General features: G+C 29.5%; 3 protein-coding genes across 5 annotated transcripts in view; 2 read left to right on the top strand and 1 right to left on the bottom strand.

The window, feature by feature from the left end:
- Nucleotides 1-10,479, bottom strand: part of LOC122268752 (uncharacterized) — a 17,652-nt gene extending 7,173 nt beyond the window's left edge. Inside the window, exons 1-2 of the mRNA XM_043038972.2 lie at nt 10,404-10,479; nt 7,406-7,549 (exon numbers count right to left, since the gene is read on the bottom strand). Of these exons, the coding sequence (XP_042894906.2) occupies nt 7,406-7,549; nt 10,404-10,479 (220 nt within the window). The remainder of the gene's footprint in view (nt 1-7,405; nt 7,550-10,403) is intronic.
- Nucleotides 2,343-26,421, top strand: LOC107447113 (G-protein coupled receptor moody). Of its 3 annotated transcripts, none has more exons than XM_016061942.3 (2): nt 2,343-2,625; nt 20,498-26,421. In XM_016061942.3, the coding sequence occupies exon 2, from the start codon at nt 20,507-20,509 to the stop codon at nt 21,644-21,646; it is 1,140 nt and encodes a 379-aa protein (XP_015917428.2). In that variant the 5' UTR covers nt 2,343-2,625; nt 20,498-20,506; the 3' UTR covers nt 21,647-26,421. The 3 variants fall into 3 exon arrangements, with proteins under 3 accessions (XP_015917428.2, XP_015917429.2, XP_015917427.2); XM_016061943.3 differs by lacking the exon at nt 2,343-2,625 and adding an exon at nt 15,944-16,101; XM_016061941.3 differs by lacking the exon at nt 2,343-2,625 and adding an exon at nt 15,969-16,268.
- LOC139426425 (protein GVQW3-like) lies at nt 13,139-13,651 on the top strand. The gene has a single exon (XM_071185286.1). It carries the CDS (start codon nt 13,139-13,141, stop codon nt 13,649-13,651), a length of 513 nt encoding a protein of 170 aa, XP_071041387.1.
- Nucleotides 26,422-26,843: the final 422 nt, after the last annotated feature.

The following is a 26,843-nucleotide window of genomic DNA, read 5'->3' as shown; positions in this document are numbered from 1 at the left end:
TTTTTTTACTTGACTTTAAAATTTTATTTAGCAAATAGTCAAATGAATATCTTAAGAAATGTGTTTAAACCTGAATGAATTTGTTACACATACATAATTCTAATATTTAACTAACTTTTTAAAAAAATATTATTTCGTTAGTTATGCAAGTGAAGTGTTTAATAAAAATAATTTCTTAAAATATCAGAACACGAAAACATGTAATTTGAAAACTTTACCAAAACAAAATTACTTGAACACTTTAAAATTTATTCTGCTATTACTACACTTACAAACCTATTTGTTACAAAAATATTCCCTCATTGTTGTTTAACGCTGTTGTTTAAACTTTTCATCAGTCCAATGTTTTGAATGAAAGAAATGGTCAAAAGCTGACCCCCTACAGTTTCTCCAGATGGTTAACTCACAAAAGGGTTTAGATTAGCTTTTTACACTATTTCACCAAACAAGTAAAATGTTAACATACATTACAAAATGACAGAAAATTTTCTGAATTTTTTTTCTGGTCAAATTATGGGGGTTTTAAAATAGAATTTCATAATACTCCTAGACAAAATTGACTTATTTCACTGGTCAACATACAAGATAGACAGGTGGTCAAGTTACAAAGGTTTTGCTTCTTTACTTTAAATAGGAAAAATTCCGTTCTTGATAATTGAGGTCAACTTGTGCAGGTGTCCAACTTACAAGGGCGGTCAACTTGGCAGGTTTCACTGTATGTTGATAATATAAATCAATAAACGTAATATACTTATGTTATGATAATTCAGAGAACAACGCTTTCTTTAAGTCTGAAATGGTAGGTAATATTTATTTGGGTTTAACTAATGAATACTGCCCATTTTATCCATATAGGTGCGTGTGTTTTTTTATATAAAGTTCTTTTTTTTGTGGGTGAAGCATAACTGGTGATACCTTTTCAAGTTTTGAGTTTAATGTTTTGAAGTAAAAGGTAGTTTTGTAAGGGACAGAAAAATTGAGCTTATACCCTAAGCCAGCTGTTCTTAACGTATGGGTCGCGATCCAAAATTGGGTCGCGAAGCATTTTTCTTGGATCGCGCTGAGTCGAACCAGAAAAGCTAGTAATACACTAAATAATAAGTAATACCAACACCTCCTAGAAGAAGTCATTGTGGCTTACTCAGCCTAATTTTGACCTTTTTTTTGGGTCGCGACATGAACATATTTCTCAAATTTGGGTCGCGGCTAGGTTAAGAACCACTTCCCTAAGCGATATGATAAGAAATAAGGATTCGTAAAAAGAGATGGAAAAGAAGACAATAAATGATTATATGAATTTTGTTCAAAATTAATAAGGACGTGTGTCATTTTGTTATAGAAAACTACTTATAAAATTTATACAAACAATTTTAAAGAAAGTTATTTCATGAAAAAGTTATATAGATAAAAAAATATCTGAACTGAACATGTATTATGATTATGTAGGAAAAAAAAAGAATTTTATGAGGTTCCTTTTGAAAAAGGATATTTTTACATAAATATGAAGGTGGATTTTATAAGAATATTTTAACTCTAGATTAGAAATTAGAAATAAATTCTAATGAAAAAAACTGATTTTGGGAGCTTGATTACTAGACTTAAATAATATCTTTCAATAGACATTTAACTTTTCTTAAATTAATTATACCACAGATATCTAATTACATAAAATTTTTTAACATGACTTTAACACGGAAAATTTTCTTTTTAAGGATTTTTAACGTCTAACCTTCTTTGTTTGTTATGTTGTTTGGGCATTTGTGCTCGATTATTAGAAATTCCAGAAACAGAGGTTTTGAAAAAAACAATTTCGAGATAGGCATGGAAAATACATTGATTTCAAATAGTAAATGTCAGGAATTTCAGAAATTTTGCGATATACAGGTTTTCGAAATAAAAAGGTTTGAGATAAACACGTTTAACTGTACATAATTCCATCTTGCTTCGTGTTTCCCTTTCAATGTGCAAACATTGAAATATAAATTTTTTATCATTATTTTAAAATAGTTTAATTAATTTTAATCACTATTTCAATGTCACCTCGTTCATAATTCATACATAGTTCACTCTTAAATCGTGCTTCCTCCTTAATGTATATACATCGAAATAAAAAAAAATTATCATTATTTTATTATAGTTTTATTAACTATCACTGTTTCAACAACACATTCCTTATAGTTCATACATAGTAATATTTAAACTTTTACTTAACATTTTTCCGAAATGAATAGATGCGTTAATGCTTATTTTCCCTAAAACAAGCAAAAAAAAAATTATCGCTTTCATAGATAAGCAACTCAAACTCAGACTGTAAATATTAATTCTTGAAAACAATAGATAAGTTCAACGTCGAAAGGGAAAACGGTTTTTGAAATTGAGAACAGTAGCGAAGCTGCTCGTGTAAATAAGTAGCTTACTGCGGATAAATTGCCTCAAAATGAAGCGAATGTTTACGCTGAAAATTCAGTCGCTCGGATACATGGAGTTGCATCATTTGCTAACCGATGCAAATATATATGTGTTGACTCGATGTTTTACAATATCATTTTTCAGACGATGAAAACAAATATTTCCAGCTCTCTGTTTCCATTAATACGAATAAATTAGCAAACTAGATGCAGTAAGGTATTTATATTTACATTTTTATAAAATGTAATCTATTCTGATAACTAGCTCATTGGTTTGAATGCTATTATAATATTATGCTAAATGTTGAAACACTTTTGTTTTATGACCATAATGATGAAATACTACAAAAGAAAATGTTAAAGAAAATCTTTTTTTTTTCATTAAGTAAGCGTTGTTAATCTAATTATATTTCTTTTCATTGAATACTAATGATAATACACTGTTAGAAATGTCTCGAAAAAATGGCTAAATAGCAATTTATTTCATTGTTATTTCACCATATTCATCCAAAACAGTAAAATAGCTATTAAAAAATGATATTCAAACTGTTATGTGTAAGAAGAATAGTTTATTGATTATTTTTACCTAACACGGTGTAACAACCAGAATTCTCTCAATTTTGTCTCGTGCTGCTGGGTACATACTGTAGCTGAGAGATCTAATCATGACAAGGCGAGGGGCTCGTATCTAGTGTTGATTCCACAATATTTCTTCCATTCCTTCAATTCCTGAAGAGATGGCTGGATGATACGAATTCCGCACCCGGCTCACACCGACCACACTGCTGAACTAAAATATCCTCAGTGGTAGACGGATCATGAGCTTGAGTCCCCTTGCCGTCATGCTAACCATGGGTGGTTTTCCTCCGGTGTAACCCAAAATCGGATTAGTTCCATCAAAATGTCCTCCATGAAGGCAAATTTTACCCAATATTCGATCCGGGAGTTCTCTTGTCTTCTGGACAGGTTTCAAAGTTACAAGGCTATGGAGTTGCACGTTAGTAGTCGTAAGCCCAAAATTGGGTCGGTTATAAAATAAAATATAAGTAAGAGTAAAGTCTTCTTCTACCACGACTTCTGCTGAATTCTGTTTCCCTGTGATAAGTTTTAAAATTTTTCGCAGGCAAAAAGAATCGCCTGCGAATAAAAATCTGATTGTTGAATTTTTCGCTGACCGAAATACTTTTTGGTTCAGATTCTACCCTGATGTAATGTTCTCTGTGATTTCAGAGCAGGGGATGCTTTAATGCCTGACAGTTTATATAATTGGAGACCCTGGACTATATTAGTATGAAATTATAATTCACGCATAAATATCGTGGCTCCTACAAAGCTCCAATATCCGTTTAAATTTCATTTTAATGGTTTAGAAACTATGCTAGTTTTAAATGGTATAGTTTTGTATTGACGGTTTTTTAACCGTATCAGTTATAAACGGTTTCAAAACCGTAACGGTGCAAAATGTTCCTAACCATAAACCTTACAGTTACTCACATGAACATACCGCTGCTGGTTATTTTACCGTAATTTTAGAATGAAAAAAGTATGTAGTAATTTAATTTTAGAGAAATATGTACTTGTTTAGATTAAGTTTTAAATGAATTGTGATCAAAAATAATAATTATAATCAAGAAAGGTATTACTGCTTTCAATTAAAACATTTTGTTAGGTACGATTTACGTTTGGAATCATTTTACTGTTTGTAATACTTCAAAATAGTTTAGTTTGCATATTTTCCCATTATAACAGTATTGCAAGCAAAAACGCTTAAGCGGAATACAAACTATTCATCACAATATATCAAAAATATTCAATTATAACGGTTATTTTTTCGTTTTACTCTTAACAAATAAAAATTTAATATTTTGATAAACTATGCACCTACACTCTCATGCCTGCGGCATTAAGTTTTGTTCTTCAGTTGTAAAACTTTTTTTTTAACCTTAAAATAAATTATTCATAATTTCATCGCTATTCTTTATTTTATTCTGAAGTTCTAGCTTGATTTACATAAATATGTCATTTAATTTACATTCATTTTTTACTTCAACTGAGAGTAGTACATAATTCATTTTTATTCATACGGAATTCAATATCTGCTTCTGCATTCAATATGCATTCCTGCGAATGTGGAAGCACATTTTACCTGTAATCATTCGCATATTTTGATTAATTATATTTAATAGCGTTTAATTATTTTTTCAGTGTACAAAAAGAACAATTGCATATACATTTAAATTTATTAATTTCAAGTAACTCTAGATTANATTCAATATCTGCTTCTGCATTCAATATGCATTCCTGCGAATGTGGAAGCACATTTTCCCTGTAATCATTCGCATATTTTGATTAATTATATTTAATAGCGTTTAATTATTTTTCCAGTGTACAAAAAGAACAATTGCGTATACATTTAAATTTATTAATTTCAAGGTAACTATTATTATTTATTCTAATTATATATAATTCTAAATGTTTAATGTATTTTCTTTCTTTTATCATTTGTTACGATAAACTATACTGGCGTACGTTTCTTATGAGAGTTTTTATCTTCTCTAAATTTTTATTATTACTTTTATTTTGATTATTAAAAAACCATTTACATTCATAATTAATTAAATATTTTTAAATTTAATTAGTTATTTCAATTACAAATTAAATAATTAACAATTAAATTATTAATTATATTAATTAATTATTTGTATTAATAATTAAAATATTATATGCAATTTAATTACTTTTGCAGTGTACCAAAGGAATAAATGAATATTTTAGTTCTAATGTATATGTATTTAGATTTGTTAACTTTATAATAACTATAATTATTTATGCTAATTACATGTAACTTTAAATGCTTAACGTATTTTCTTTCTCTTTTTAATTTCTTACTACAAACTATATGGACGTATGTATCATACGAGAGGTTTTATACTCACTAAATGTTCTTATTATTTTTTTTGTTTATTTAAAAATGATACTATTTGAAATATCTATAATTGCAAATAATTATTTAATAAAATTAATTAATTAACAAAATTAATTATTTATGAAAATTAATTATTTAAGAAAATTAATTAATTCATAAGATTAATTATAATAAAATTAATTAATTAATAAGATTAATTATAATAAAATTGATTAATTAATAAAATTAATAATTAACAATTAATTAATTAATGAAAAATAATTAAAGAAATCATTCAAATAATTAACAGATTTATAAATTTGTTCACACTATTTTTAAAAGATTTTTACTTTAAAAGAAATGACTACTCTTCCTGACATGCAGGGCATTACGTTATCATCATCTTAAACTTTATTTTTAGAGCCCTGGTCACAATTTAACATTAAAGCAATGATAAAACAAAAACATTATCAAAATCTGCTGCATTTTTTGACAAAGGCAGTATTAAAAACGTCAAAACATGTTTGTTTGAGCAAGGAAATATAAAAATAGTATAAGATAAAAATTCGAAGCAACTTTAGGTCCCAACTGGCTATTAAAAATAATTTTTCTTCTCTAGCCGTCCTCAAAAGTGATATTTCAGTGTTCCGTATTGTGTTTGTTTTTTCAAAACCTAAATTCTGATTTGAGACTCCCCTTTATTTAATGTATTTTCAGCAAATATTTTTAAAATTATGCATAAGTGATGTGCTTATGGGACACTCTGTATTTTTCTTAGGAAAACAAATAAGAAATTAAAAGAATAGTATAATGGCGATACAATTTTCAATTAAAATAATATTAAACTTCAAATTTTTAACTCATAATAATAATTAAAGAATAATAAATAAAAACTTTTGAATACAACTGGGAAAACAGTTGTGAGAAATAATCTAAACATTGAGTTATTTTTTAATTTTTAAAGATTTTAATAAAACTTTCCAAGTATCCTACAAATTACACTGTAAAAAGGACCAAAAATGTTTATGAATATAAGGTTCATCTAAGGTGCATGCATCTTTCAAAAATGTTTCTTAATATTTCGGAAACCTCTTATGGGGCTAGGCTACCAACAATGTCGAACGTCATCTATCAAAAGCTACCTCAAGATAGATTCGAGTTAGCATGTCTTATAAACTAATGAATTGGAATTTAATAGTTGTAGTGGTAGCTGCTCCATATAACTCCCCCACCAGAATATTATCGGAGATAGAATTCCATTAATGGATACCACTGGTTGATTCATTGCTATTTTGCGAGAGGTCGGGAGAATTGCCTTAAGATCACCGAACTTTGAGTGCGGGTCGTGAGAGCTGTACTAAGATCATGGTTGTGTTCGTTCCTGTGTTGCACTAAGCAGTCGAGTTTGTACAGGCCCCCTTTGTGTGTGATCGAGACTGAGTAGCAATAGCGTGAGGAGGACAGTGTGAGGTCACAAATAGCATGTCAACTGTTTACTGTGAATCACCCATCGAACTAGGTGTGTTCAAATAGAAATGTGCGTTTCAGTCGCAGCAGGCCTGTTCAGATCACGTCCGTGAGTCACCCGTGTGCGGTGAGGTTAACGTCAATGTCTACCGTCATCTATCAAAAGGTACCTCCTGACGGAAATGAGTTAACATGTTTCACATACTAGAGAAGTGGAATTTAATAGTTGTAGTGGTAGCTACGCTACACTCTGAAACTGAATCGGCGTCAAAGCGATTCAGTTTCCTACTTATATATATACAAAAAAGAAATGTTTCTCAATTGATCGGAAACATGAAGTTCTCTAAGATTTTCGGAAACATTTTCGTTGAGTCAAAATTAGTTTCTGAAATTTTTTATAGTTAAGGACTCGACTCATCAAGTATTTCAATTCTAAATTATGTCGAGTTTAATCTTAATTTTGAAAGGAATATTTTTATATGTTAAAATATGAACGAATACGTAGTATATATATACACTTTTTTATTCTTTTGTGAATGATCATGGCACATTAAATTTATTCTTTTTTTACCGAATTTCAAATAAGAAAGCTGAAAAAATGTGATCTTCAAAAATATGATTTTACCAGGAAGACAAAGAGAGGATCCTTTCAAGTGATGAGCGGCTCTGAATCCATCCATGCATACACACCTGCCGCTATAACATGCAGAATTATCATCTATGAAGGCACAAGCATCATCGTACTCGCAAACATCACCTATCCTGGCAGCTGTAATTGAAAAAAAAAACAATGTTGAATAACTTTTACAAAAATTTAATACGTTAGAATGTTATAAGAAAAAATATAAAAATAAATACAGGGTTGCAGCCTTTAATTTTGCCCCCTTTGAGAAGAAGCTTTCCTGAAAGAAAAAAACCTGGAAAAAACTTAAAACGAATTATCTATTTACGTGGTACTTCCTTGATCACATAAGTTATTTGGAAAGCAAAAGTAGACCTCACAATAGGATTTTGCTAAAGTACGCAGAGCTAAAAAGACTCAAGAAAGGTGTAAGGTACATGTTAGGGATTTTAAGGGTCTGTTATAGAACTAATAAGATTACAGTATTTCTAAAATGTTCAGATACAAGAAATTGATAGTAATTCATAACAGAAAATTTTGTGACTTTTTTACACCTCTGCTGCCTTAACACCATTATTTCGAAGCTCTGTCGCCAAGGAAAATTAAGAAAAGCCAAAGTATAAATGTCTTATACTTGAAGGAAACATCAATTATGCATCCAAAACTTTACAAAAATGCGACATCAATTTGGGCGAGGCGAGTTAAGTTTTACCAGAGACCAATGCAAAGTTGCAAATTTATAGAAATGATTTCGAATTATTCNCATGTAAAATAAAAAACGATATTTTCAATAAGGTTTTAATAAAATAAAAATTATTAATATAAAAATAAGAATTTTTAAATATGCTGATTTTGTTAAATATTTCATAAAAAATGTAAAATATAGGCCTATTTTAATTTTTTTTAATATAAAAATAGGAAATCAATAGTAGTATATGGAAAGGGCAAAAGTGTCCTGTAGCCCCCCCCCATATACTACTTTTCCACCTACATGAAAATTATCAAATTTCCTGTATTCTCAGTTTTTGGAAATTTTTATGAGCCCAGGTGATGCAGCATTGATGTAAGATTTTAAAGATTTAAAAATTAGACCACAAATGATTTTCATTTTCATAAAACTATGCATTTTTTCCATATCGACGTTTTGCGCCATTTTCAAAATAAGTGTAGATAGCACTGGCTTCAGATAGACTAAACTTGACCTAACAATCATGAGTAACAGTTGCAAACTTACAGTAGTTATAAAATAGCATATGATTCACAAAAAGCATCATTTTATATTACGACGGAGACTTCAAAAAACAGCCTAAGGCCAAAGGTAGCCAATTTTAAAAATCTCTATATATGTTACTTTATGTTTATGGAATAATTTGCTTGTCCTAATTTAATAGGCATTAAAATTCTGTATAGTTTGTTTATTTTTATTTTGTTATAAAATTTATTTTTTGACACCCTGTCAATTTTAAATAACTTTCACAGCACCAACTCGGCCAGGCTCGAAATATAAGTCCTCAGGCCTCCAAAAATGTGCTTCATCTTCAATCTAGAAAATGGTCCCTATTATTACGACATTATCACTTTTTAAAATAATTTTCTAAAAAAATATGCTAAGTACTTTTTTAATTCAAGTAAGTTCCTCGTCAATCTTCGTAATTGGAATAACTGACTAAATTCTTGTAAATTACAGTTTTGTTTTGATTCAACTAATATGTTTCACTATCATTAGGATTAATAAAGAACCGAAAAGCACAATTTTAAGATTTAAAATAACGGATAATTTATGATATTTATAAAAATTGGAAATTCAAGAATTTCCCTTTAAATTAAAATAAAAAGAATCATATGTCGTTAGTTGATTAATAATTTATTGTATGCCATGCCAGTAACTATCATTATTCTCAATGAGAAATAGCGTAGAAAAACTAGGTCATTGTATTATATATGTACCTTTTTTTCTGGATACAATTTATCATATAAAATTTAACATTATATATTAACAAAAGAATAAATTATTTAATCTATCATCATGTTCGTTTCTATTAAAAAGTCATGTTCTATATTTTTCTCTATAAAACAAGCTGTATTCTGCTCTCTTCTCCATAAAAAATTCCACGTTCCATAATCTATTGGTTCTTCTCTATAAAAAGCGTTATAAATTGTGTTTAAATTCAATAAATATACAGATGAAAAATGTTAAAACTATGTTGCAAGTCAATTTAATCAAAATCATTTTTAAAACTTCTTTAGTACCAATTCTTCTGTTGGTTTCTTTAGTAAGGCATTTATGGAACATTAGCAGTAATGAGACTATTTTTCTTATCAATCTGAAGAGTATTAATGTTTTATTTATGACTAAAAAATGTCTCTTTTTTTAAAAAAAAATTTCGTGGCCTTTTATTAAGCAAAATAAAATTTTATTTCCGATATCATCTGTTCTCCGTAGTTTGATGCAACGTTTAGAGAAAGCACTTTTAACTGTTCACTGAGAAAAAAAAGTATGGTTAAAACTGTCAGAATATAGTAAAGTTCACCATGGTTTTGGCTCTATTTGAATAACAGAATTCTTGGTGATTTATACCGAAGCACTTTGGTAATGATTTTGGTAAAATTAGCAATAAAATAGGGTTTTAAAATATGCGATAAAATTTGGGAAATGCAATCAAATTTGGCAATTTTATCATGATACCTCAGAGCATGGCATGTAAATCATTTATTTGGTACAATTTACTTGTCAGTTTGAAATTGTTTACTAAATGAGTGATAATACTAATGTAATTTTGAAAACCAGAATTTCCAATGAACTGCTGATTTTCATCAGTTTAAACTGTGGTAAAATTAAATTTTAAAACAGTCTAAAAACTGATAAATATGTCGTTTTAAATGGCTAACTCAAAACCTTAAATCGCATATTTCTATTGCTTTAAGGCTCTGAAGAAAATTCCATAGAAGTTCTAAAATATATCAAGTGCTATTTCTTTTGCTGTCTCTATTGCCTACTTGCCATACCAGCAACCCTGCTTGGGAAACCAAGCGAATTTAAGGCAGAGGGCACGTTTCTTGTTTTTCAGTGGTGCCATCTATGAGCAAGAATACGATTTCAGTCTCTCTCTCTCACACAAACGTGACATCCCGTTTTACAGAGAGGACCCATTCATATATCCATTCATTCATCCACAGATCGTAATTTTGACGTGAACGGATCAATTTTCAATTGAGTACTTCCAGAGATTGATTTGTTATGGGAACTGACTATGTAACCCCGACAGATTTAATGCGCACCAGTCACCATTTAATATGCGGGATTTCTACGGCCGAGGGGATTCGAACTTCCGATCTCCCGAAAACGAGTCCAGAGTCCTACCAACCAGGCCATCCCGGCCTTGCTATTTCTCTCAATCTAATCAAGTGACCCCTGTATTCAACCTTTTTAAAAGTATTATGCTATCAAATACTACGTATATTTAAGTTGAAAAAATACCGAGAAAACGGAAATAAAAGTTTTAACCTAGAATAAAAAATGTAAATATAACTGCAAATTCCATCGGAAAAAATCATATTTAAAATTAGTACAGATTTTTTTTTCCTATTTTTAATCGTTACCCTCCCACTGCAAAAAATTCCGGTTCTTTTTCTTCTTCTCTTAACAGACTTTTTCCGCATATTTGACGGCTTAAGGCTGTTATTGACAAAACAGTTTTTCTTTGTATTTCACCCTAATCAAAAATAGATTAAAACTGACGATTCAAATTCTAGTTTATGCCATATGCAGTTTTGTCTACCGTTAGAAAACGTTTTTTTTTTCTTTTTTCAAATCACTTTACGATAGCAAGGAAACAGAAATTAAAATTTTAACCTAGAATCCGAAATGTAAATATAACTGTAAATTCCATGGGAGAAAATCATATTTAAAATTAATACAGATTTTTTTTCTTGCAATTTTTAATCATTACCCTCCCACTGTAAAAAATTCCGGTTCTTTTTCTTCTTCTTTTAACAGACTTTTTCCGTATATTTGACGACTTCAAGCTGTTATTAAGAAAACAGTTTTTCTTTGTCTTTCACACCCTAATCAAAAACAGATTAAAACTCACGATTTAAATTCTAGTTTATGTCATATGCAGTTTTTTCAACCGTTAGAAAATCTTTTTTAGAAATCATTTTACGATTAATTTCTTCACTTGCTTGTACTTTTCAGAAATTATTTTGTGTTATTGAGCATCGTATAAGTAAAATTGTGATTCAACTTCATTGTCTAATTGATACTCTACCTGAATACTGTTTGTTTTTAAATATAATTTTTCGGTAGGCTAAATTGCCCGATATTTTTATAAGGTTGGTCCAGTGATGGTCCAGCTGCCAATGAGGTTACACTGGTTCGAATCTTGGCGTCGGCTGCTCAAGCATATTCTGCTATTGGCTTTCACAGACCATAATGTTAAAATAATTAACTTAATGGAAATGAAATTATTTTGGTGAAACAGCAACGTTTGTTTATTAAAGTAGTAGTATTTATCTGTTAAAAAACAGTCTTCCATTTTTAAATGAAATCATTTTTTTCTGTGAAATAAACGGTTTTATACTGGCACACCAACTGACAGTTTTTTTCTTTAAATTTAACAGATTTCTCTTTTTTTTACAGTGTAGGGTAAAACCCTCTTAAGGTTTAATCCCTAAAAAAAAATCTAAAAAGTGATGTGTTTTGATTACGCTTTAAAATGGTAGCGTTACAAAATAATCGTCTCATTGGACTCCGCGTTTCAATGTATGCTTAATTGAGCTTCAATAAAACTCGCTGAAATATGCAGAAAACAGTTAGTAATTAGATATTGGTTATTTTATCATTTTGTTAAATGATACATAATTTCCAGCTTAAGTATCATGTATCACTTATGAAATGATACATAATATGTTTTAATTCTGCTCTTAAGACAAGTGTTTTATATGTTGTATAAAACCATTGAATATCTAATTCAGAACAACGCTTAGCTGAATATTTTTCTTACAACTAAAACACGTCAAATTTATTCGTATTTATAATACTCACTTATTTTTTTTAATAAACACAATACATGGGGAGTTTGTTATATAAGTTTCCTTATCTTAAGATTATGTACGTCTAAAGCATACATAAACTTCTTAAGTGTCACTTTTTGAAAAATTATACCTAGTATTTATGTTACCACTAAAACTCATAAAGGCACATAACCTAGCTGACATGTAGATCAATAGATAACACTGTAAAAAATTCCGAATCAAATTACAGTATAAAATACACCGGTACTTTGGGTGTGTCATCCGTAAAATACATTTTTACCGGAAAATATTTAACAGTAAATTTTACAGCAATATTTATGTAATTAGAAGGATTCAGTGACTTCAGGGTAATTTTTGTTCCGTAACTTGCTCAGGTGAAAATGAATTTTACGATAAAAAGTACCGGCATCCTGAGTGCGGGTACTTTTTACCGATCCAAAATTTTTTACACTGTAGGAGATCCGTTAAAGTCCGAAATCAAGGGTTTTTCGTAATTTCCTTAGTTAATGTGAGCATAAATTATCGTTAAATTTAAAAAATATGTTGAATGCTTTATTGAATAGACTTTATTCTTTAGATACAGACAAATAAATATGTGATATTACGTCAATTTTCATAATTATTATAATATATATATATATACGATTCAAATTCTNAAGTTACAGTGATTTTAATCGAACACCAATTTATATTATTGAAACAATGGATAAAAGAGAATTTCGTGTTCTTATTAAACATTGTTATTTAATGGGAAAAAACACGGTAGAAACTAAAGCTTGGCTTGATAAGTGTTATCCGCGTTGTTCACCAGGAAAATCGACCATTATTGACTGGTTCGCTGATTTTAAACGTGGTCGTACAAATGTTGAAGATGCGCCACACTCTGGACGCCCTAAAGATATGGTTAATCCGGAAAACATAATAAAAGTCTACAAAATTGGTATAGAAAACCGCAAACTGATGATGCATGACATAGCTGATACTCTAAATATATCAAAAGAGCGTGTTGGCTTTATTTTGCACGAACATTTGTTTATGAGAAAGTTGTTTTCGAAGTGGGCGCCGCGTGTGCTAACAATAGACCAAAAACAACAACGAATTGATGATTCCGAGAGCTGTTTGACGTTGTATCAGACATCCCCTATTCTTCCGCACCCACCCTATTCACCACATTTGGCTCCCAGTGACTTCTACTTGTTTGCAGACTTGAAATAAATGCTCGTGGGTAAGAGATTCAGCACGAATGAGGAAGTGATTGCAGAAACAAACCCTCATTTTGAGGTCAAAGATGGGTTTTTTTTAAAAAGGTATAGAGATGTTAGAGAGGCGATGGAGTGATTGTATATCTCTTAAAGGAGACTATGTTGATGAATAAATTTGAATTTTACGAAAAAGTTGCGCTTACTTCATTAGACCGGGAACTTATCAGCCGATGTGTTATATATATGTATAATCTTGACATTTCATCGAATTATATGAGCTCTAGAACTAACAAATAACTATAATATTTTAAAAGTTTCTAAATTTTAATAAATATCCCCAATTTAGTGAAATTTCTCAGCCTAGATAAAAATTATCAAATCACTGCATTTTTCTCTGTATTTGCAAATCTTTAATAGCCAAGATAATGCAGTAGTGGAGTAAGTTTTCCAATTTTTAAAAATTAGGCCACAAACGCTTCTCATTTTCACAAAACTGTGGCTTTCTTCCGTATTGACGTTTTGCGCCATTTTCAGAATAAGAATAGAGAGTGCTGCCTATATATAGAATAAACTTGTCTTAACAGTCATGAGTAACTTTTTCAATCTCACACAGCAGTTATGAAAATAGCATATTACTCGAAAAATGCACTATTTCATGTGACGACAGAATCTTCAAAAAACAGTCTTAAATCATTTTTTTCTTTTGTTTAGACTATTAGGTATTACATAAATTGCAATGTATCACACATTTAAATACAATAAATTCCATTTTTATATTTTTTTCAGATTCTATATTTGCTTATACTCTTCATTACAGATATAATATTGGGAGTACAAATTGGTTCGGTCCGTTTTTTTGTGGTCAAAAATGCATTTATTTCAGAACGAAATGAATGAACAGATTCATCAAAGTATTGTCTATCGCTGGCTACTACTTTTTCCCACCTCTCAGGCAATTTTTGAATTCCATCTCGAAAAAATGTCTCGTCTTTTGATGCGATCCAAGTTAGGAGCCAATTTTCTATTTCTGCGAAAGAAGTGAACTGGTGACCTGAAAAATCATGCTGCATCCGTCGGAACAACCAGTAATCAGAAGGAGGGAGCAATGTCCAGAGAATACAGCGGGTGCGGTAAAATATCCCACTTGAGCGTTTCCAAATAGTTTTTTACGACTTTTGAGACATCAGGCTGACCGTTATTATGCAGAAGAATAACTTTGTCATGTCTTTGCTCGTATTCCGCCCTTTTCTCTCGTAATGCACGGCTCAAATGAGTCAATTGTAGCCTATACCAATCGCCCGTAATGGAATCACCAGTTTGTAGCTGCTCATAGTATACAAAACTATTCACCATTTATCATTCACCATATTCCATTCTTTATTCACCATTAACCATTCTTGAAAAGTCGAAACCATTCCTTACATGATTTATCAGTTGGAGCATTGTCAACATAAACTTCTACAAACATTCGATGCGCTTCAGCTGCACTTTTCTTCCTCTTAAAGCAGAAACATAAAACCTCCCGCAAATGGAGCTTCATTACCGCAAAATTTGACATATTCAATAAAGTAAAAAACAAGGTTTTTGTATGAAACTCAAAGCGATATAAACTGAATATTATTGACAGTTAACCTCTCTGAAACCACTGAAACCAGCTGTCACTATATAACATTCATAACAGCAGGGCCATTTTTTAAAAACGGACAGAGCTGTACACCCAATCATAAAATCACACCCTTCAGGTTGATCCATAAAATTAATAAGAGAAATATTACTTTTAGAAAGTTACCCTTTGTTAACAGAAGCAATTCACAAAACGAAAAACATATTGAAAAGAACCTTATTACTTATTGAAAACTAATTTATTTGGATAAGTTTGATACTTAGAAATCTATCCATTGAAATACAGATTGTTTAGTTTTCAAATAAAACTTTCATATCTTCTTTCGATCCCATGCATTCTTTTTAGCGAAAATGTTGATATTTATTTTTTAAAATTGTTTTTATTCTAATTCAGTTGTTTAATGAAAAATTTATTTGACGTGATTTAATTAAATGAAGGATATAATAACTTAAAAATTAATTATATTATATATATATATAAGCTTAAAATAATATCGTTGCTTTAAGTGTAAGGCACTTAAACTGTGTCCTTTTCATTTAGCAGTTTCACTTCTAAAAACCATGCTAAGAATACAATTTCTAAATGAATGTTAGAAGTTTATCGCAATTTTACGTTTAATAAGATAAAGAAATCTTTGGATGTTCTCTGAAATTCAAAGCAGAAAGGAAAAAGCTTACATTTCCGGGAGAAAAGAAAACTAAAGGAAGTTAAGTTAATCACAGCTTCACGTGTGTTCTGATTCAGTCGTTGTTTGTTTAAAATAAAGCATCAAAAGATTTATCAAAACATTCAACTGATTTCCTGTTCTGGGTATTAAAACCGTTTCATTCAACATTTTGGTATGTTTATAGCTTTTTCAGCTTTTTAATGCAATTATATAATGAAACATAAATTGTTTGAAATGTAGTTTCTTAGAAGTATTAGTTGTAGCATATTTTATAATTTTAGTACTTAAAATTCAATTATTCAATGTGCGACAATGTTTGAAGAAATGGCACTTTACTCTGTAAGTAATTTCCTTTTTTTCTAACTTTAATAACATTAACTATTCCTACTTAATTACCATACAATAATGAAAACTGAGTTTCTTAATTAAGAACATTAATAATTTCGTATAAACTGGAAAGTAGTATAAGTTGAAGTTAAGAGAGATGGTGTACAACGTGGATTTGTAGAGTACAGCATGCTAGCTGTGTTACTAGGTATTTCTGCAAGAGCAGTACTGTAGTGTGTACGTAAATGAGCAAGCAGATTGCTACAAGCGTCAAAAATAAAACATGGGTATATTTTGATATTCTTTTGTTTTTCATGTATATAAATCAATTTTTTCAAATATTTAAATCAAAGATATTTTTGGAAAATATATTTCCAAATATTTATTTTAAATATATATTTTCATATATATTTCTTAAATATATATTAAAAAATATACATGGAAATCTGTATTTCAAACATTCATTTTCAAATATGAATTTTCATATATGTGTTTCATTTATATATTTTCAAAGATATATTTTCAAACATATTTTTCATAAATGTATTCTTAAATACATAATTTTAAATAGATATTTTTATTAATGTTTTCAAATATCTATTTTTCAAACATGCATTTTCAAATATATATTTTGATATATATTTCCCAAATATATATTTTTATCTATATTTTTCTAAAATGCATTTTCAAATATATATTTTCGTATATATTTTCAAATACATATTTTTCATATATATATTTCAAACATTCTTTATCAAACACATTTCTCAAATATCTATTTTCAAATATACATTTTCACACCTATATTTTCATAACTGTTTCTTTTAATTTTCACAAGATGCCAGAAGTATGCAATATTTTAAAAATAAGCGATTTCTTATAAGCTACGTATCTTACTTACGAAGAGCTTGCACCGAATACTATTTCCAGAAACGGTCATGTTTAAGTAAAAAGTCGCGCAATTTCTCCTGTCGAGGTGTACGTTAGCTATTTAGAAAAACATGAAGCATCGTTCCTATGCTAGGCGTGCATTATTCATATACTTGGGTAAATTACGCAATGTTAAAAGCAGCTAAAAAAGAAAGAGGCTGAAAAAGCAGGTTAAATATTTAAAGGTCTTCAATACATTTCAGTAAAAAATACTTCGTCCTTCCATTTTTTTTAGTATTTTCTTAAAATTCCTTTGCTTTTTTTTAATAATTAAGTTGTAAGATTTGCTTATATATGGTATTTGTTTACAAAAATCTTACAATTGTTTCATTTAAGTGCAATTGTTATTGTAAGCGATTTGATTGCACTTTTTATTAATAATAATCTCTCTTAACTATGTGCGCAATGACTCCTACCCCGTTAAAACAGATTGAGTTTTCTTCGTTTTATTAGAAATGTTTTTTAAAATTGTTGTGTAATAACAAAATAATAATGAAAACTCATATAAAATATAGTAAACCTTATAATGGTTAGTTTATTAAAAATTAATATTTGCAATTTTTAAATAATTTTGTTAAATCTTGCTTAAACTTTCTTAGCATTTTGATATGATATCAATTTTGAGCATTTATTTATATTTGAACTGCTCCTTGTCTTTTTTGTTACAACTGATTTTGAGTTTTTTTAAATACATTTTAAATTGTTTTAAAATCCTTCATTGTTTTGGTTCAAAAACTTCCTCTATATGTATTTATGTATCTCAATATTAGTTTTTTTTTTAATTGAATTTCTTAGATATTAAATGTTTTAGCAATTCAGTAGAGACTGGTCTTAATGCATTTATTTTAAATCTTCGTCGATAAAGAGAAAAAAATAGACATCGCGATTCGAAACTAATATTTAAGAGATAAAGCAACAAAAACGCTTTCAATATCGGATGCATCAGTACTATGAAAAGTGGTACAGAAAACATCAAAACCTGTTAGATTGATTTCCCGAAGAAAGAGAAATGAGCTGAAAGGCAATAATTAGAAATAGCTCCAAATTTAATCAAATAATTAAACTAGTTTTAAAGTTTTTCCTCTTGCCTTCTTCAATTTTTTTCATCAGATTTCGATAAAATTTTTATTTCTTCCTTGGTTAAATATTGAATTCCAACCTCTAATGTCTTTTTCCATAGGAATTCCAAATATATGCATTTAGGGTGGGGATAACAGAACACCCTTTAGGCTGATGTGTTTTTTTTTTATATTATCGCCCTTATTTTCATAGATGAAAATAACTTTTTAAGTGAAAAATGAAGAGACTGAAATCAACAATTAGATTCAAACCAGTGAATCTTTAATTTATTGTTCTTTTTTTTTTAAATATTAATATACCTTTTGCAATTTTTAAAGCACTTCCAATAAATTGTATTAAAAAAAATTGATTTTATACTTATATTTTTTACCTTTTCTCTCTCCCCTATTGAATAAACTTCTCTATGATAAATTACTTCACCCTGTTACATAAAAGCATTTATTGAAATACCTTTTATTTCATATCATCTTCATTTTTATAATGACTGTTACTCTTCTATTTTGAAAAAAAAAGAATAAAAGAATCGAATAAGAAATAAAAGAAGAATCACAAAGGTAGCATGGAATGGTACCAGTAAACATTAGAAAGATGGTTTTAACAAAATAATTTTCTTTCAACGTCAGTGTATTCCATTATTTATTATTGCTTCATTTTTGAAACGTTAAAATTTTATGTTTAGAAGTGTATTGGAGAAATGTTAGTTTAATGGTCTGATTGTCTATCTGGGCGAAGCATAAACAACTTCGTAAGCTTCAAATGAAAATAGTTATTCCCAAGAAAGTTTAATGGAAGAGAGAAAAACAAAAGAATAAAATAAGCATACTGCTAGAATTTTCATTCCAAAATTACAGTAAAATAACCAGCATCAGTCTGTCCCTCCAATTGACCGTTAAGTTTACGGCAAAGTATATTTTTTACCTTCCCGGTTTCGATACAGTATATAACTACTAAGGTGAAAAAACCTTAAATTTAGTGAAAAACTTTTAACTATACTATTTTAAACCATTTACAACTAGCATGGTTTCAAAACTGTAAAAATGAAATTTAATTGGACATTGAAGCTAGGCTTTTCGTTAGGTAATGGGCATTGGAGTTAGGTTGTGGTTGAGTTGTGTTTTATCAAATGAATGTAGTTTAATTAGTTTAACTGGTTGTTCCACCTATCGTGAGAGATGAGAAATAATGGACTTTTTTGCGTTACTCAGTTATGTGCTGCCATCTATGCATGAATGAGAGTATCGTATTTTTATAGTTCAGGGTCATTAATAGGGGTATGCAGGCATGTAGAAACTCTTCACGTGTTGAAGAGAATGGAAGGAATAGTGTGGTGTCATCGCTGGGACTCGAACCCCCGTCCTGTCGGTCATGAGACTTACAGATAAGCTCTCCCGGCAATAATATGTACCCAGCTGCAAGAAACTAAGTGGCTTCCTTAGGTGAGCCTAATAGGTGCGATGAGCTTATAGCTGTTAAACCATATTAGGTGAAACCAGTTAAATAAACGGTTTTTCTCATTGTTAACAGTTTGATTACCATCTGATTGATGGATATTTGACCATTTTGTTTGAATAGGGTAAAATAATATGTAAATAAATAGTTATTTAACCTTTTTTCCCGAGAAATTTCAAGCAGTGCACAGCTTTTTGATGAAAAGATTATTTTTCTTTAACAAACATTTAAATAACTATTTTAATGTTGAATTTTGCTTAATCTGGAACAGATAAAATGCTATTTTATACGCAACGAATATAAGTAATATTTTCTTTATTTCATCAATTGAAATTTAATTTCAATTGACGGAAATTGATTGGATTTAAATTTAAAATAAAAATTTTAAATCATTAAAAATATTTTATGAATTTCAAAAGAGCAAATTCAACATATTTTTTCATTTCAATTCAATTTTTAGTTTTCTTAATTTAATTTCCTTTAACTAACTAAAATTTTTACTCATGTTTAACTACTCCTACTGTAATATGTTAAAATAGGTCAATTTTAATTATTTTCACTAATATAACAAAGAATAAATTTTTCAAAAATGAAACAAATTCCTCTCCTTGGCTGTTTTATTTATAATTAAACATACATGTAGACCAAAAATTATTAAAATCCTAATTAGTCGCGTATAGGAAGAAATTGTTATTTTAATAGCGTAACTATCTCCTATAAATGAAGTATTCGAATTCATTCGTGTCCTGAATGTTTTTAATTTTGTTGTTCTTCTCTTTCAGAATTCAAGTATGCAAATAACCTCTAACAAGATGAATACTTTTACGATGATCAACATCGATGATAACATGACCAGAGAGACCAAAACTATATCAACATTAGATAGCTACAGAATGGTCAGCACGACGCATGGGAATGATACTCTGTTTTTCCAATACCCACCGATACTCATGGATCTTGCTGCTGTGTTACTAATTCTCTTTGCCATTGTTGGCATAGCAGGAAATTTCATATCTATTCTTGCTCTGTCCAATTGTAAAAGACTCCGAAATGCCACAACAGCTTTCATAGTGAACCTCTGTGTTGCAGACTTCTTATTTTGCTGCTTTTCCATTCCCCTCTCCGCTGTGGTGTTCTTAGAACGAGATTGGAACTACGGTGACATACTTTGCCAACTGATACCACTGGTGCGGTACTCCAACGGCGCAGTGTCGTTATTCAGTGTCATAGCAATAGCGATTAATCGATACATACTAGTAGTTCACCCATCTTTGTATCGGGATATGTATAAACCCCGATGTGTTGCTGTGATGATCTTCTTCATTTGGTTATGTGCACTGGCGTTATTGTTCCTTCCTTTGTTAGAAATCTGGGGAAGATTTGGATTTGATCCAAAGGTTGGCACTTGTAGCATATTAAAAATGAATGGAAAATCGCCCAAAACTTTTATATATATAGCAGCATTTACTGTTCCATCGATTGTGTTTATTTTTTGTTACGCAAGGATTTTTTGGGTAGTGCACAAAGCCTCAAAACAAATACGAAATGACGTTCGTAAATCCTCTATTGATCCGAATTCTGTCACATTTTCATCCAAAAAAGGCGTATTTCATAAAGACTATAAGCATTCGGAAATGCCAGCAAAAGTGAATACAAGCTATAAGCCACAAAAAGCTGAGTTGAAGGTTCTGAAAGTCATGCTTGTTATTTTCATCACGTTTCTCGTTTGCTATTTTCCCGTATCGTTTGTTAAAATATTCAAGAAGGAATATGATTTGCCCGTTTTAAATGTTATTGGGTATATGGGAGTATATTTTTCAAATATTATTAACCCAGTGATATACGTGCTTATTAGCAAAGAATATAAAAAAGCATATACAGAGCTATTTTGTAAGAAATGTGATGAAAAACTAACAACAAATACCACATAATTGTTCTTAACGCAAAATGAAAACAAAATATTGCATGAAAAACACAATGTACCATTTTTTATTTCTATACTATGTTTTTCTTTTAACCATACAATGAATATGTCACCGTAAGAGACCGAAATCGGTGATTGTCGATTTTTACTGGTGAGTGTCACTCGCGCAGTTGCTTTATTAAATATCAAAAATATTTGCTGGATCTGATTGGACATTAATTTATTCATCGATATTTAGATATTTATTCGATACTTAAATATTTATTGGATATTTAAATACTTATTCGATATTTTATTATTCAATTATGATAGATTACGGTAAATAATGTCTAGGGAATATTGGAGAGGTGTGAGAATAATGATCGACATTCTCTACTCATTCTCAATTTTTAAGATTATAAATATTTGTCCGGTATTCCCTTGGTGTCTTTTTCCTAAAATTAAGCGCAATCACCCGGTATTCTCCATAATGATATTTTTTTAAAGTTAAGCGCAATTTCCTTGTATTCCCTACAATGTTGTTGTTGTTGTAGTTCATTTACATCGCACTAGAGCTGCACAATGAGCTATTGGCGACTGTCTGGGAAACATCCCTGAGGATGATCCGAAGACATGCCATCACAATTTTGATCCTCTGCAGAGGGGATGGCACCCCCGCTTCGGTAGCCCGACGACCTGCACGCGAAGTCGAGCACTTTACGGTAGAACATTTTAACGATACCACACACCATCGGTCCCTACGCAGACTGATCCAAGTGGTCACCCACCCGCACACTGACCGCAGCCAGTGATGTTTGACTTCGGTGGTCTGCTGGGAACCGTGTCTTATCGATCAGTCCACTGCGGGACCCCTATAATGTTGTATTTTAAAGTTAAGCGCTATTGTCCGATATTCCCTACAATTTTTTTTAAGATTAAGAGCCACCAACATACTGTTGACCAGTATTCCTTACGATGATTCTTTTTAAGATTGAGTGTCGTGGCCCGGTGTTCCCAACAATGATGTTTTTCTTAATTTATCCTTGTCGAATATTAAAATTTCGGTCTTTTAAGGTATTATATGTACGACACTTTTTTCATGGTCGATTGTTGATAAAATATAGATGATAGTAGACATAGAGTAATAAATATTTATAACTCTATGATAGTAAATGGTTGATAAAATAATGCTAATAACACATCTGTGCTAATCATGTTTTTTCTCTCCCTTCAATAATGCCAGTGAATCTTAGTTTTATATTCTGTTCTGTATTTTTAAGGAATATGAACATTAAATCTGATTTTCTCTCGCTGCAATAGCGTCAGAAATCATTATTTGTCAAATCTGATCACATTTTACTCATTTTATTGTCTACATTTTATTGATCGACAATAAAATGGATAATAAAATGGATAATAAAAGAGGTTTGACCCATCATATCAAATCAAAGGTACCAAGAGAAAATACCGAAGAGGGACAACTGAACATGAAAAATAGAAAAATGAAAAGAAGACTAGGAAACAAACATAATAAGATATAGTTCAAATAGTTATTTTTTGTTCAATTTCAGTTCAGTTGTTTCAGGATATTTATAAAACACAATTATTGTCTATTCTTTAGAAATTTAATAATTGGTGGAAAATTTGAAAAAGCTTTTTAATTTTTGCTAGTTAAAATTACCTTATGATGGTTCACACAAACCTCGAGTATGTATGTTTGATACAGAATTTATATTCTTTAAAAAATAAAAAACAGAATTTATAGTTTAAGTATAAAATGATAACGTACACGAAAGTTATAAGCTACCAAATTTTTAAACTTAATATAAAACTTAATAAGCTTAAAAAATAAGGAAAAATTGTTTTTAGAAAACATTCTAATAACTTCCATATTTCCCTACTTTTAACAAAAAGATGGATATATGAAACAAGAAAATAAAGGCATTTCATATAACACAGTCAGAAATTTCTCAGATATAATGGTTAAATAAATGCAATAAATAAATTAAATGGTTATCAATTTATTTAAATGTTATTTTATGATATTCAAACAGAGCAGTCAAATAAAAATAATAAAATGGTATTCAAACTGTTAACTGTGAGAAAAACCACCTAAAAACCACTAAGTCGTTTGCAGCCGAATGCATGTTACAGCCGAGAAGGCTAATCTGTCAGTCTCATGACTCACAGAACAGGGTTTGAGTCCCAGCCTCGACACCACAATATTTCTTTCATTCCCTTAAACACATGAAGATTTACTAGTGTCTCGCACTCCCTAATTTGTGACCCTGGTCTACTAGAATACGATATTCTTATTCACGAATAGATGGCAATACCATAAAGCTGCTTAACACAAAAAGTCTAGAATTTCCCATTTCATATGATAAACGAAACAACCAAATTAACTAAGTCACATTCCACAGTTCTTTAAATAAGACACAACTGAAATATAACTCAGCACCAACAATACCTAACAAAAAGGCTAGCTTCAATGTTCATGTAAATTTTTTTTACGACTTTGAAACCACGCTACTTGTGAACGGGTAAAAACAAAATAGTTTTGAATTCATAATTTTCCAACCATACTAGTTTTATACGATTTCAAAACCGTGAAAGTAAAAAATATTTTTTACCATGAATATGTGGACAGACCATAAATATATGGTTACTTATATGGATTATAATAATTATTTTGCGGCTTTGAAACCACGCTATTTGTAAACGGGTAAAAACCGTATAGTTTTGAGCTCATGATTTTCCAACCATACTAGTTGTATACGGTTTCAAAACCGGGAAAGTAAAAAAATATTTTTACCATAAATATATGGACAGACCATAAATATATGGTTAATTATATGGAGAGATTGCTGCCGGTTATTTTACCGCAATTCAGAATGAAAAAATCTAACAGTGTAGGAACGCTGAATCATTAACTGGTAAATAATGTAAATTAAAAAAATTCATCATAACACAATAATGCTTCAATAAAAAATTTTATCTCTTCCCTGTTGCGTACATATGCAACAACAGAAACTTAAAAATGCGTATGGAAAATAATTTAAGTAAATAAAAGCAAAATTTTCAAAGGTTCAGTTGCCATGGGCTTGTAATCTTAAAATTTAAACAATAGTATATTGTGACAAATAAGGGCTAGTTTGTTTGTTACGCACAAAAAAAGAGAAAAAAACTCTTTGCAATTAAAAATTATGATTAATTGACAAATGTTTTATTCTTAAAAACAATTAATTTTTTACAGAATCTAAAACAGTGCAGATACACGTCTTTTTTTTTAAATTGTTTAATTTTTTGAGTTTTTAAGCGTGTAAAAATAATTATTAAATCCAAAATAATTTTAAAAAATTATCCAAAATAATTAAAAAAAATATATGAAAATGGAAAAGTATGATTATTAAACAATCATTTATTAAGCAATCAGACACTATAGACAGCATATATATTTATATATATATAGATATGTGTGTGTGTGTGTCCTAACAATTTATGATAAATATGTGTAAATTAATCGCTTAAAACTCTGACAAGATGAAAAAATATCAATAATTTTTAATAAATAGACAATTCTTAAATTACATATTGCAACTGTATTTTATTAAAAAAATACTTTATTTATCTTGCGATTCAATATTTTTGTTTACTGTATTATTTACAATCATTTGTTATCATGCATTATTTACATATACATTTATACTAAACGAGTGGTAATTAAAGTAATATCCTGCACCACACTGTAAAAAGTTCCGTATAAAATTCCGTTAAGAAGTACCGACACTCAAGGTAACGGTACTACTTACGCAAAATCCATTTTTACAGGAAAACTAGTAACTGAAATATTACTGTAAAAATTACTGTCAATATTTTACGGCAATAATGGATTTTACGGGTGATGCACCCAAAGTTCCAGTACTTAATAACGAAATTTGATCTGAAAATTTTTTCAGTGCTTGAACAGAAAATAACAAGGCTGTAGTAATAAATTTAGTTATGAAGGTAATATCAAAGATGAGAGGGAGAATTTATCCTAATTTTGTTAACACTTCGTAATTTATGGCATTCAAGTTTAAGGTCTTTAACAATTTGCAATAGTTTACTTGAAGTACTATGAGTGAATTTATGAGGATAATTAGATAGTTTTTCTGCTCAGAAATCAAATCAGAATAAAATTAGTTAGTAAACAAAATAATTAACAAATACAGCAAACTCAAGCCAGACTATATCGATCGAGGCTGGGCAAAATTTTATTTTAGACAATTTTCTGTCGATATCATCCTGGCGTTTACATTAAAATATGAAGATTCCATTACATTAAAATAATTAAATAATCTTGCAAAACTTGAAAATAAAAACTCGAAGAAAAGATATTTCTAGCTTTTTATTACTACATTAAATTTTAAATTAAAATTTGTACAATATCAAATAGCTTTTCTTATATTGTTTTTGGGTTCACAGTGAATAATACTTAAATTTTTCAGAATTTTTTAGTTGATGGGTTTATGAAGCTTTTGGAACAAGCTCCAAATTTCCTCAACGTTTGATGAATTTATCGTTTTATGGCTATTAGCTATTTAACAGTTGATGAGTGATAATTTTTTTATTTTATTATAATTCCTTTAAAAATATTTTTAATGTTTCTTTCATAAAATTAAACTTCTAATAAGAATAATAAAAAACAATTCACGATATTTAGAAACTTAGGAAACATTCTTATTGTGTACTAAATTCCTACTGTGTACTTTGATTGTTCTACTTTAAATGTGCAAATAAAGTTTTTAATTTTTAACTGTATATTATATAAATTTTTGTTATGACGAAAAAGCGACGAAAAATATGGTTGGAGCAGCATTGGAAAATAATTTATATTAAAATGAAATTTTTTTTTTCAAAGTATTTTAATTCTACACAATGTTGTTGATTTATAACAAAAAGAGAAGGAAAGAATATCTCCACCCTTATGATGAAAACTGTTTAAATTTTTCGATTAGTTTTCGAACGGCGTCGTCAGAGTTTGCAGTGGGCTCCAAAAGCTCCGTGTCGGGGAGCCGACCCGATGCTTTTATTTTCTGCATACAACAATTTGTTTTATTCAAAAATATAAAAACAAAAGTGATTTAGACTACTTAATATCTTTTTAAGTGCTTTGTTTACTATGTCATCAGCGTCCTTCATATTCTTCTAAATCTGTCCGTTATATTCCTTAAGGTACTGAA

The sequence above is a fragment of the Parasteatoda tepidariorum genome, chromosome 1, assembly GCF_043381705.1.
Source record: "Parasteatoda tepidariorum isolate YZ-2023 chromosome 1, CAS_Ptep_4.0, whole genome shotgun sequence".
Classification (NCBI taxonomy): Eukaryota; Metazoa; Arthropoda; class Arachnida; order Araneae; family Theridiidae; genus Parasteatoda; species Parasteatoda tepidariorum.
The sequence above is the reverse complement of the archived record's forward strand: the minus strand, read 5'-3'. Positions and strand labels throughout refer to the sequence as shown.